At 48.9% G+C, this 12,036-nt stretch overlaps 1 protein-coding gene across 14 annotated transcripts in view; it reads right to left on the reverse strand.

The window, feature by feature from the left end:
* Nucleotides 1-12,036, reverse strand: part of MBP (myelin basic protein) — a 140,697-nt gene that overhangs the window by 37,654 nt on the left and 91,007 nt on the right. For 13 of the 14 annotated variants that reach the window (XR_011542830.1, XR_011542829.1, XM_070630307.1 and 10 more), the window contains one exon: nt 2,228-2,664. Coding sequence is in view for 12 of the 14 variants with exons in the window: in XM_070630307.1 (XP_070486408.1) it covers nt 2,228-2,664 (437 nt within the window). In the remaining 2 variants the exon portion in view is untranslated. Of the gene's footprint in view, nt 1-2,227; nt 2,665-3,697; nt 3,939-12,036 lie in introns of those variants that run through there. The other variant, XM_070630309.1, reaches the window with a different exon arrangement.

The following is a 12,036-nucleotide window of genomic DNA, read 5'->3' on the forward strand; positions in this document are numbered from 1 at the left end:
GACTTCTAGGGCCGTGGCGGGTGTGTCACTGGGTGGAGAGTATGTTAAGCTCACATCCTAGTGTTTAAATCAAACAGAGAATCCACAGTACAACAGGCGGGCTGAACAAATACTGCCAGTAATCCGGCCGCATCTCGCAGCAAAGCCCCTGGGCAGGAATGTGTCTCTGGCCTGTGTGATGACCAACTGCATCGCTACACACGCAAACTCTCCTCCATTTCTTGGGCATCAAAGGGCAAGGCTGTTGATTTTTAAATCTTCTTTATTCAACATTCAGTAGCGAACAGAATCGATGCTTCCAAAATTCTAAAACAACTACTTAAACATTGTTTTTATTTTTCAAAAGCCTGTGAAAACGTTTTCATTTCTCTGGATCTTTAATAATCTAGCAACACTATTTTGTAAAGTGGATGGCTACTTCTCAGACCAGAATCTTTTCTTTGAAAATATTGAAGAGTCCAGGAGACTTACAGCAACAAAGTTTGTAATTCTATATCAAGGAAGAAAAACACATATGTGTCTATGTACATATATCCATTCTGAGATAAAGCCACAAAGACTGATATAAATGCTTCCACAATTTTATTTCAGCTTAAACCATTACCACCAAAATGAAGCTTGTTTTATAACATATGCTATCCAGCTAGTCAATCTTTTCTGCCCAGTTTAATTCTATTTGTCCTGCTCCTTGAGTTAAGCAGAATAGTTTAAGGTTTCAAAACTGGAGACACTGCGTGCAGGTGGGGTGCTTAGCATAATAGCAAGCCTCCATTAGGTGGCCTGAGGCCGGTGTGGTTTGATAGCTGTGTTTGAAAAAGCCCCTCAGATTGAAATTAGCATTAGAAACAGGTCCGACGCCCGACTTTTCAGGGTGAGGGAAGACAGCCCCAAAATAAGATAAAATCTCTACAAATGCAAACACAAGGAACCAACCAGGCAATGAATTCCATGATCGCTTAATATGTATTGTGTGTTATTCACAAAAGTCCTGACAACTGTCACAGGAGGGACCTCAACTCGGAGCAGATGCTGGAGCCATTGCCAGCGCCTGAAGCCTCAGTGCGCGGACACCCCCACAAAAGGCAAACCCGACATTTCTGTTTATCTTCAACAATTTCATCATCTTCACTAATTTTAAGAATTATTGTTAGAGACCAAAGCAAACTGTAAATATCCTTAATTCCAGGTTGTCCCAGAGTTTTGTGATGTTGTCTCACATGATGCGGGCCCTCTGCTCCACACTTGACCCCAAAGCCTCTTACATTCCCGGAGGCCTTTCCCAATAAGCCCAGTATGCAGCTGGAAGAACAGCTGTGTCTTACGTGTTTCGTGAGCACACCCAGTAAACCGGGGCCTGTTTTGAAAAACCGCCCTCCTTCCAAAATTACCCAGCTATCCAGCACTCTAAGAAGTCACGTGACATGCCATGTATTTGCTATGGGAATGTCACATGGGCTCTGGTTCTTTAATGAAACATCAGCCACAGATGCCCGATTCACCATCGACTCCAGAAGCCACTGTCAGAAACGGGACCACAATAGGAGCGATTTTTCTTGTGATATATTTTTAGCTACAGAACATTTAAATAATGAAACTTCACGGATTCTACATTCAAATTAATGGAATAACAAACAATACGGTTTTCATTCACAGACACACTCCTTGGCCCTCCACCCTCCGCCTCTAACAACTCAGACAAAACAGACACTTCGCTCAAGGCGAACTGAAGTTTCGAGTTTGTTCAGAAGTTCTCAGTCGCCTTCTGGTTGCAAAGCGACGTGAAGCTAGCAGCACTGAGTCCGAGAAAAAACTAGCATAACCCAATGTTGAACCCAAAAGCGTGGGCAGCAGAAGGAAAATCAGCCATAAAGCCCCCAAACATAAGACAGAAAAGACCCGAGACGACAGTGCTCTTTCTGCAAAGCCCGTACCCACAGCACCCTCGAGATGCAGATTCAGAACGCTCTTGCATTCCTGAGCCACATCCTGACTGCCATCCCTTGTGAGGAGGAGAAACAGGGTGGGTTAAGTGGAAATATTCTAAGCAGCAACCCAGGACCCCTCCCACAGCCCGCAAGCATTTCTGGCAAGGACAACACCCTAGACAGCTAAGAGGCTGCGCCAGCACCTCCTCTAACGGCTTAGTTCACCTGTTGATTTTCCTTCCTTTTCCATTTACACTAAAGCGGGCACACCTTTGGGTGCTCCTCTACTCCTCAGCGCTCACCTTGCCTGAGCCCCGCTTGGGCACACCCCTGTCACCGCCAAAGAAGCGCCCCAAGGAGTCGAGGATGCCCGTGTCTCTGTGCCTTGGGAGGAAGCCATGCCTGGCGTGATCCATGGTGCTTGCTGAGGCCAGGTACTTTGATCCGTGCCTCTGGGAGGGTCTCTTCTGTGACGCCATCACATCTAGGCCCTCGGGAGCGGCTGCACTGTCCTCTTGGATCGTCTGAAGCTCGTCTGACTCCGAGGGCCTGTCTTTGAAGGTGTTGTCCTCCCTCCCCGGGGCATCTCGGGAAAAGAGGCGGATCAAGTGGGGGCGGCCCCCTGGGTCAGCTGGGTTGGCATCCTGCCAGGCATTCTTTGGGTCCGCTGTGCGCTTGGAGTCTGTCACCGCTGTGTCCTGAGAGGGGCTCCCATTGTTCTGGTCCACATCTGCCTCTCCTGCAAACAACAGTGAGATATGAATACGGGCTGTGCAAAGCAGAGTGCGGGACAATGCTGCTTTCTTCCAGGGCTAGTGGACTGGTTGTCTCCTGCAAAATCCACAGAATGTGCGCAGTGCCATAAAGCTACATGGCAGCTCCAGACCGCCTTTGGCAGAAACCAACCTGGACTGCGCAGCCTAGTTGCAGCTCTGTGTTTCAGAGGCTCTGGGAACTGCCTCAGTTACTCGAGATTTGGCACCCCAGAGAAAGCCGCCAGGGCTTCCTGCTCAAGTGGCCTGCTGAGCCAGCACAGCACACGCATCAGCATGTCCCCTTGGGAGCTGCCGTTACTGCCTCTGGAGAATCCAGGACTGCTGGCACTTCTTGGGGCACTTATCATCTAAAGAGCCTCTGGTGAACAAGCTAAACCTTTTGGGAGCATTTATTTGACGAAAGGTATTTTTAGTATTCTTGGTAAAAAGGGAACTTCCCATCTCTTTTTGCAAATCATGCCTTAAAGAAATGGGGCATTTAGAATTCTTTAGTTTCCAGATTCCACAAGAGGCCTCTTGCATTGGAGAACTGCTTATTCAGGACATTTTGATTTGGCTTCTCCCCTGTAAGCAGCTACAATTAGAAAATTTGAAGTAGGAATGGGATATTTCATAAATATACCACCATCTCATAGCTTTTTACAAAAAATAAAGCATTTCTCTCAAGAATGGCAATACATTCATTTTGCTTTCAAGTTACATGTTGGGTTTAAATGAACATCATTTAGTTAGTCTCCTCTCCAAACTTTATTATTTATCTATGGAAAATGTGGGTTTACTCCTAGTTTCCTATAATCCCATCCATCCATCTAACCAACCTGTTCACTGACATTTATCCAACAGCATCCATCCATCCATTCATCTGTACAGCCACCCATCCACCCACCCATCCAGCCACCCATCCATCTATCCACCCATCCATCTATCCACCCATCCACCCACCCATCCATCCATCTACCTAACCATTCACCCACTCGCCATCCACCCATTACTTACTGAGTACTTAACAGTGTGAAGTATTGTTCTAGACGGACGAGGTGTGGTCCATGTCTCATGAACATAGGTGAAAATGAATGTTACGAGTTGAATACTGTCCCCTACAATGGCATGTCCACGTCCTAACCCCTGTACCTATGAATGTGACCATATTTGGAAATAAAGTCTTTTGTAGGTACAGCCAAGTTACGATGAAGTTGTACTGGAGTAGGGTGGGCCTGACCCTATGATTGGTGTCCTTAGAAGAAGGGGAGGATTAGGACACGGCTACTCAGGGAAGAGGTCATGTGACGAGGGAAGCAAGGACTGGAGGGATGTGTCTAGAAGACAAAGGACACCAAGAGTTGCCAGGAACACCAAGAGGTAGGAGACATGGAACAGACCCTCCCCGGAGCCCAGGGAGAGCACGGCCCTGCCGACACCTTGATGCCAGACCTCCAGCCCCCAGAGTGTGAGAGAAGAAACTCCTGCTGATTTAAGTCTCCTAGTTCATGGTAACTTGCGGGATGGCCACGATGTATACAATGCGTAATTTCATATCAAGTAATGACACAAAAGAAAACAGAACAGGTAAGGGGGGTTAGGAAGGCCCCTCGAGGAAACATTGGGTTGAAATGAGAGAGCGGCCATGTGAGGACTTGGGGGGCTGGGGTGCTTCTGCAGAGGGAAGGACACCCAACAGGAGGCCTGGGCAGGAAGAAAGTTGGTGTGTTCACATGGGAGAGGCAGAAAGGCGGGGAGCCTGAGGAAGCTGGTGCAAGGCCTGAGGTGAGAGGGAGCAGGTGAGTGGGAGGATGGTGGAGGGGAGAAGCGAGGTGGAGGATGGTGGTGGGAGAAGGAGAGGTGGAGGATGGTGGAGAGGAGAAGCAAGGTGGAGGATGGTGGAGGGGAGAAGCGAGGTGGAGGATGGTGGTGGGAGAAGGAGAGGTGGAAGATGGTGGTGGGAGAAGGAGAGGTGGAGGATGGTGGAGGGCAGAGGCGAGGTGGAGGATGGTGGAGGGAGAAGGAGAGGTGGAGGATGGTGGAGGGAGAAGGAGAGGTGGAGAAGGTGCTCGGGGTGCGGGGCCGGAGTGAGCAGGGCTTTGAGGCAAGGAACTGGCCTTTTCTCTGAAGAGCAACCAGAGACCACCAAGGGAACTTCAAGGCAGGAGTGGACTTCAAGGTGGCAGACGGCTTGGTCTGTAGGCCAGCACAGGAGCAGGGGAACACAGGTGGGAGGGGCTGCCGTCCACGGGAGAAATGGGGCCAGGGTCGTGCCCTGGGGGCTGCTGGAAGGTGACTGATCTGAGGGCTGATTGCACACAGAGGTGAGGCGGGGTTGTTTTCCTTTTGTTATATGTATTTGTGGAGTTTTGAATCTCTACAACATACACTTCCACAAATACATAAATAACAAAAGGCAAATGATTCTACGCTCTTTCAACAAAATCATAGGAGTCAAAAGGCTGTCGCATGAATGACACTCATCACGCAGTCAATATACTGACCTGCCTTTCCAAAGCAGAGTAACTTACTCCCAACATACAGCATAAAGGTTTGCCCTCATTCACACTCCTGAGACAGTGCGTAGTGTCATCATGTGTTCAGCTGTGCCTGGTGCCAGCCATGCTACCTGCCTTAGAAATCTGTCACTTAGAATAGGGAGCATCTTATATGACCACTGACTAATTCAGCCACATTTGAACCTGATATTTCTAACGTATCTATTAAATGCCTCTGCATCGTAGCAGTATAAAAAAGCAACATGAAGAGCACCGGGGCAGCATAGGGCTGTGGATTTTTGCAGGAATGCAATGCTAACATATAGGTTGCAAGAGAAATAGTCTGATTTTCTAGTTGTGCTTTATATTCTGTGGCTAATATAAATTAACGCAAATGTGAAAGGAAAGCAATGGCCACATTGTACATGATTAAATGCATTAACAAAACACAGGCGCATCTGAATACTAATATTTTCACAACAGTTGGGCTTTGTGTCCCTGAATACAGTTATTTGTGAGGCACAGAGGGCATCTGTGTCCCGAGAGGAGCTTCTCCCAGCACGTAATGAGTATGGGGAGAAGTCGGGTCTGTGGATGTGTGGCATTTTTGGTGGGGACAAGCGCAGTCTTAATTTGTCAATTAATATCAGCTTTAGTCAAACTCAAGCCCAATGCCGAGTTCTCATTCAGACGGTAACTGTGGAGCGGAGCATGCAGTGCGCAATTTGTGAGCGTGGATCTCATTCTACCAGAACAGGCCCTTACAATAGACTCTATTATTGTTCAAATTCTACAGGAATTGGAAAGAAACCTGCTTTAAAAAGAACCCCACCTCAATCTAATGCTAGAAGGAGCCCCAGAAAACTGGTGTGGGGAATGTCCCGGCCCTTTGAAGGTGGTGATGTTCAAATCACAGACTGGCCTTCCGGAGCATCTCTGAGAAAGAGAGGAGGTGTCACTCACTCGAGAGTGGGCTCTGGAGCACAGAGACATGCACCAAGCGGCATGGTGATGTTGGGGGACGGTGTTTCCTATTTACAGACACTCACAGCTGTCTGGGCCCGAGGGAGGCTCCAGCCGAAGGTCCCCATGGCACCATTTATCCCCGTGCGTCCGCTGCTCCCCACTGACTTCATCCCCGGCAGCCGGGGGTCCCGAGTCCTGCAGCTCCTTCCTTTGGATGACTTCGCATGAGATGCCTCCAACCACCTCCTCCCTTTTCTTCTGCCACCTTGTCCTGGCGTTTGCTACATCATCACCACTAACCATCTCCTCGCTCTCTCATGGGATTCCACGGGACACGCAGTGGCCAGAGCGAACTGCGAAAGGTCCCAGTACAAGGCACCTAATTCAGGCCCTCAGCGACCCCTTTCTCACGCGCCCAGGACAAGCCTGTCCGCCCACTCTTCCCTTTGCTCCACGACACACCCCGGCACCTGTGCCCTCCTCCATGTCCTTGGGCCTCTGCTGTCTTGACAAGGCTGCCATGGCCTGCCTCCCTGTCCTCGTCCTAACCCTCCCCGGGAGGCCTGCTCTGGGCAGCTGGACCACGCTTCTGCTGCCGTGGACGAACGTTCTAGAGTGTTCGGCGCCACAGAGCGACCGCCTCCGTTTTCTCTGAATTGTCCTCTCTTTGCTTGTCTGTTCTCTCCGGCTGGGCGATGCTGTCTCTAAGGTGGGGACCGCACAGCCCCGGGTCCCTGGGAGGTGCTCTGCCGGGCTCGCCGTGTGGTCACAGAAGTGCTGCTGTGCACCGGGCCGTGACTCCAAAAGGAAAAAACAGAAACCAAATCCCACACTCACCGTTGCTAGAACTTAGCTACTGGCATTGTAGCTGTTAAATGGATTTTATATGTTTACTTTTAAGCGAGAATTTCCCTTCAATCCTAAAAGGCTCACACTCACGGTCTAAGGAGCTTGGGCTTAGAAATGAATTTCAGTTGTCTAATCTAATTCTCTCTGGCTATGCAGTGGTTTTGTAATATTCTGGATTTAACCAGTCAGCGTGGCTCTCAGGGACCAGAATGAAGAGTTTAGCCTTCCTGCTCTGTTCTTCCGTGATCTCCGAATCTGAGTTCAGACACCGGGGCTGCTTGCTCAGACTGAACACGGACTGAGAGGCACTGACCTGACCGGACATTTCATCCACTTGTGCCCTGAGCTCCATGTGGAGTAAACCAGACCATGCGGACGGCAGAGAAACTACCATTGTTGCAAAGCTGTGGACAGCAGCGTCCAGGGGCAGGGCCAACGTGGGCTGGAGGTCTGCAGGGCATAACCGAGAAGGACCCTGGAGGGAGCTCAGCCGTGTAGCTGGCTGAAGGCCTCGCAGGCCGCTGAGCCGAGCTGCCTGTCGGTGTGTGTGTAGCTACGAAACGGGAAGGTGCAGCTACATTCTTGTCTCAAACACCGTAAGGCCCCTTTCGGCAACACACGCCACGTTTTGGTGGCATGCTGAGTTTTCCGCCAGTGCCGGTCCTCCCACAAAGGCAGCTGTCCACAGAGCCCTCTGGAAAGGAAAAGTCTTTGCTGGCTGCCCACTGGGCATTTCATATGCCTTATCAACGACCCTAGGAAGCAGGTGGTTTTATGAGCCCTTTTATTCATATGAGGAAACTGAGACACAGAAAAGTTTGATGGAGGAATTCACGTTAATTCCAGGCCCAAAGCTGCCTCTACGTTCTGCAAACTGCAGACTATTTCCCCAGTGCTGGACGCCGCTCACCGGGCCTTCTCCAGCCCCAACTGGCTTTAACCGCAACTAGATTTTGCCTCTCAGGTTAATATTTAACTGCCCATGTGTGAGGGTAAAACATTGCTGGATCACAGCTGTGTAACAGAGAGGGACTGACCAGGAGAGATGGAGGGACTCTCCAGAAAGCCACCTGTCCTGAGCTAAGAGCACAGCCAGGGTCCCCACCTGCAAGCAACAGAGACCTGGAGGCACCCAGTGGGCGCCCGGGTGCTCTGCAGGCGTGGGAGGTGGCCGCGTCACTGCACACCCTCCTGTCCCCCTGCTCACCCCCACGCATAACTGGCTACTCACAATTTACAACGTCGGCTCTCGTTGGCATAATATATTAATGACTGCTAAACACCAAAAAAGGCTGAGTTCAGGAAGTCTGAAAATTACATCGCCACTCTGACAGTCGAAGTGTTACCCTGTAACAATTTAGAAGCTCAGAGTGCAATAACTCTGTGATTGTTTACAAACTGCCACTTAGCCATCATCTTGCTATAACCAGAAAATGACACACATCAAACATTCATACAAGATCATCTCAAATAAAACTGTGATGAGGAAGTGAATATTGTCCTATATTTAAATATTACTATATATGTTTTTTTACCTAGAGCATATATCTTACAATGGTCTATTTCATTGCATCCATGGAAATTCTATTCCATGAATAAATTTCATCAAAACTGCCTCTGCGTGTGTGTGTGTGTGTGTGTATACACATGAGAAAAAATACAAATGCCTAGGTGCACCCCAGACCCAATAAATCAGAATGCCTAGGATGGTGCCCCTAGCCTGTCTCTTTTTTAATAGGCCGGGGCGGAGTGGGCCATGAGTTACCCGTTCTCCGAACAGCTGAGGCGCACCCTTTAACGCCAGCACTGCAGGCACTCAGGGCCACGTCCTACTCCCCTACGCTAAAAGTGCTCAGTATTTACAAGGCAAGTTTCGTTTCAAAGACATGAGTGGTCCAGAGGCCACCGCGGTGTGTGGGGCTGCTTGTTGCGCAGGGCTGGGTGTTTCCACCCTTGATCCTGCTGTGTGCCGTGAATGCCCCTTGTTGGAAGGCTGCCGCCTGCCTCCTCCTCAGTGACAGACCTTGCTGCCACCGTCTGGGCTTGAACTCGCGTGCTCACACCTCTGGGATGACCTGGGAGGCAGCTCTCTACCATGTGCAACCCAGCGCACAGCACCTGTCTCCAGGAGCGAGGTCAGCCTGAGCTCGGCTCACTGCTTGCTCTGCTGGGTTTGCACCTTTCTCTAAATGCCAGAGGTTTCCAGGTCATCATGAATAGAAACTACTTATTCAGAGCACGACCATATTGCTCACCAAACCAGAACAAAACTTAATACAGAGATCATCTCTGTGAATGCAAGTCACCCGATTAAATTTAACCACAAAATAAAAAATTTCCATTGGCAAGATGTAAGTGAGTGTCCTTCTTTTCACCACAAGTATGTATGTTTTTTCCCAGGAGTAGAGATCGAAACATTGGACCTAATGGATCATCCAACTCTAAGTTCATTAGGAAAGTTCAATAAAACTTCATATTCATGGCTGATCAGATCTTTAATGAGGCTGGAAACAATGAAAAATGATCACCACTCAGTTAATTAGAGGTTTTCCCAACAATAAACTTCAAAAATGTGCAGTACAGGCTTAGCCCACCATGAATCATCATTGTTGGTTTATTACATTTATACGCATTATTCCCATCTTAGGGGGTTCTCAGACTTCACGGACAAAGAAAATGGTAAAAATTAGGGGTAAGGACAATGAGTGTTCATATTGCCACCTCAGGACTTCAAGAAGACTTTATTTTGCCAGGTAAGACATCCAGAGATGACATGTACCACAAGGTACTAGCCCAGAATTTCACTGAAGGAAAAGGACGATGTATGTGTCAGAAGAACAGGAGAACGAGAGAGGCACCATCTCGGGATAAAGGGCTGTGGGACACACTGAGGTCACTTTCCGACCCTCCCGTAAAGCGGGTGCATCTGTCCATACCTCCCTCCCATGGTGTCCATTCCGGCTAGTGACCTCCTGGTGGGGGCAGGGCTGGGAAACATTAGGAAGCCCCAGGGCTCCAACAGACCTGAAATTTGGATGGAACCTTCTGCCCTCTGCAAAGATTCCAAACCCTGCAGACTGCATCGCCTCTCCTTTGAACTCACAGTTCTCATTTTGCCACCAACCACTCATCCACCAGATATTTTGACAAAAAATAAAATTTGTTTATTCATTTTGAGGGATCAGATGCACTGGTTTCACCCACATTTCTATCTTGATTTTACAACAATTGTTTTGCGGGGGCAGATCTAGTTAGGTTTACAGACCAGAATACAATTTTAGTTGTTTCGAGTACTTTAAGTTCCCATAAAATTACCAAAAAGAAAACAACAAAAGCCCCCAAAGTCACAACTGAACTGATTTGACAGATCTGTGCTCCATCACGGGGACTTTTCACCAGGAACTAGGATGTTTCCTGGCTCAGAGACAGGCGTTCCCAGCTTACCGTCCACACCACTTCCTCCCAGTGGGTCTCACGCATGCAGTGTACCCAGACACAAGCTCAGAGGCCCCACAGGAGCCCAACCCACATCGATTCCTGGGTATCTTTCTTAGAGCCTGGAGTACAGACGACTGTCTATGGAAATGCTGCGATTCCTAAAGGTAACAGACAAGCAACCAGCAACCAGCGTTCCAGCAGCTCAGGCAACAGACAGAGCTCATGAACGGTTAGCGGGCTCGCTGGTGTCTCAACAAAGGTCGAGTCTCCACTTTTGGCAACCCTACTGTTGTGCATACGGCACAAATTACTGGAAGGACACTGGGAACACAGGGACCCTGCATGGACAAAGCTCTTCCCGGCTGGAGAGGCATCGATGCAGAGAGGGGGATGCGGGCGCTGAACACTGGGGTGACTTCCATCTAAACACAACGGCGGGAGTCAGAGAAGCTGGACGCCCCGTTGTCCGGCTACACTGAAAGGGTTTTCCCTAAAGCGATTCGAAATCTGGTTTCCTAGCCGACAGCCCCTTCAGAAAGTATTATCCAAAAGTAAATCCACGCATCCAAAGGCACCGAAATGGGCTATCTTTCCTAATTGTTCAGATTAAGCCTTAGTTTCCTACTTGAAGCAGCAGCCTGGAATAGATGAAAGAAACTGTCGCTGTGGAATGCATGAAATGGAGGAAATCTTTAATTATTTGGTCTTCAATTTGGTGTTTTTAAACTCATACTTTTTTAGCTTATACTTTTCTCCCGTATCTTTAAGATGGAATGGTATATTAAAGATTATCGAGACTATCAAAGCCATTGTGCCATCTAGATTTCCACAATGGACCCTACTTCGGGCCCTCTCTTACTGGGACAAGTGGACACAGCAAAGTAAGACCATGCACACCCACATTCCAGCCCTTCAGGGTGGGTGACCCGGTATCGGAAGACGAGAGGGAATCTGAAGTCACCCCCCATTCCTTATAGTCAAGATGTGTCTGTCTTAAGAGATGTGGAGATGGTTGTAGCGAGCTAAGAAAGGCATCCAATATTTCAGCCCAGTGTGGAAGAGATTCTATTTCCAAAACACTGAGGAGATACTGTTTCCTACAGCCCAGGAAAAACCACACAAAAACTCAGAACTCTAAACTGAAACAGACCATCACTTTCCTCAGGTGATCTTTCTAAATCCTGATTCTCACTGGCTTCTGTTGGTGGGAAGACGGTTAAGATCTGCTGTCACAGGACTTTTGCCTTAAAGCACATAATTCTCTTGAGCCTACAAACACGCCTGCCTGCCTGCCCTCTGCCCCTTTCCTGCCCCTTCAGCGCCTCCTGTGCCCATCCCCCCAGCCCGCCCATCAGTGACATCAGAACATCAGCTTCCTTCTGCAGGAGCATGCTTCAATTCCCCCCCAGGAGAGATTTCAGGAAAGCGAAAGAAAAAGGAGGCAGATCGTTACATTTGTTTAGACCTGAGGCCTGGCCAGATTCTCATTTTCGTCGATGGCATGAAATTGGTCATTTACCGTCTGAACAAAATGTCCAGGTCACTCTTCTGTAAGTGAGGTGCTGACATACGTTGGCTGATAGAAGAACGTCTCCTCCCATTTGA

This window comes from Equus przewalskii, chromosome 7 (genome assembly GCF_037783145.1).
Source record: "Equus przewalskii isolate Varuska chromosome 7, EquPr2, whole genome shotgun sequence".
Taxonomy (NCBI): Eukaryota; Metazoa; Chordata; class Mammalia; order Perissodactyla; family Equidae; genus Equus; species Equus przewalskii.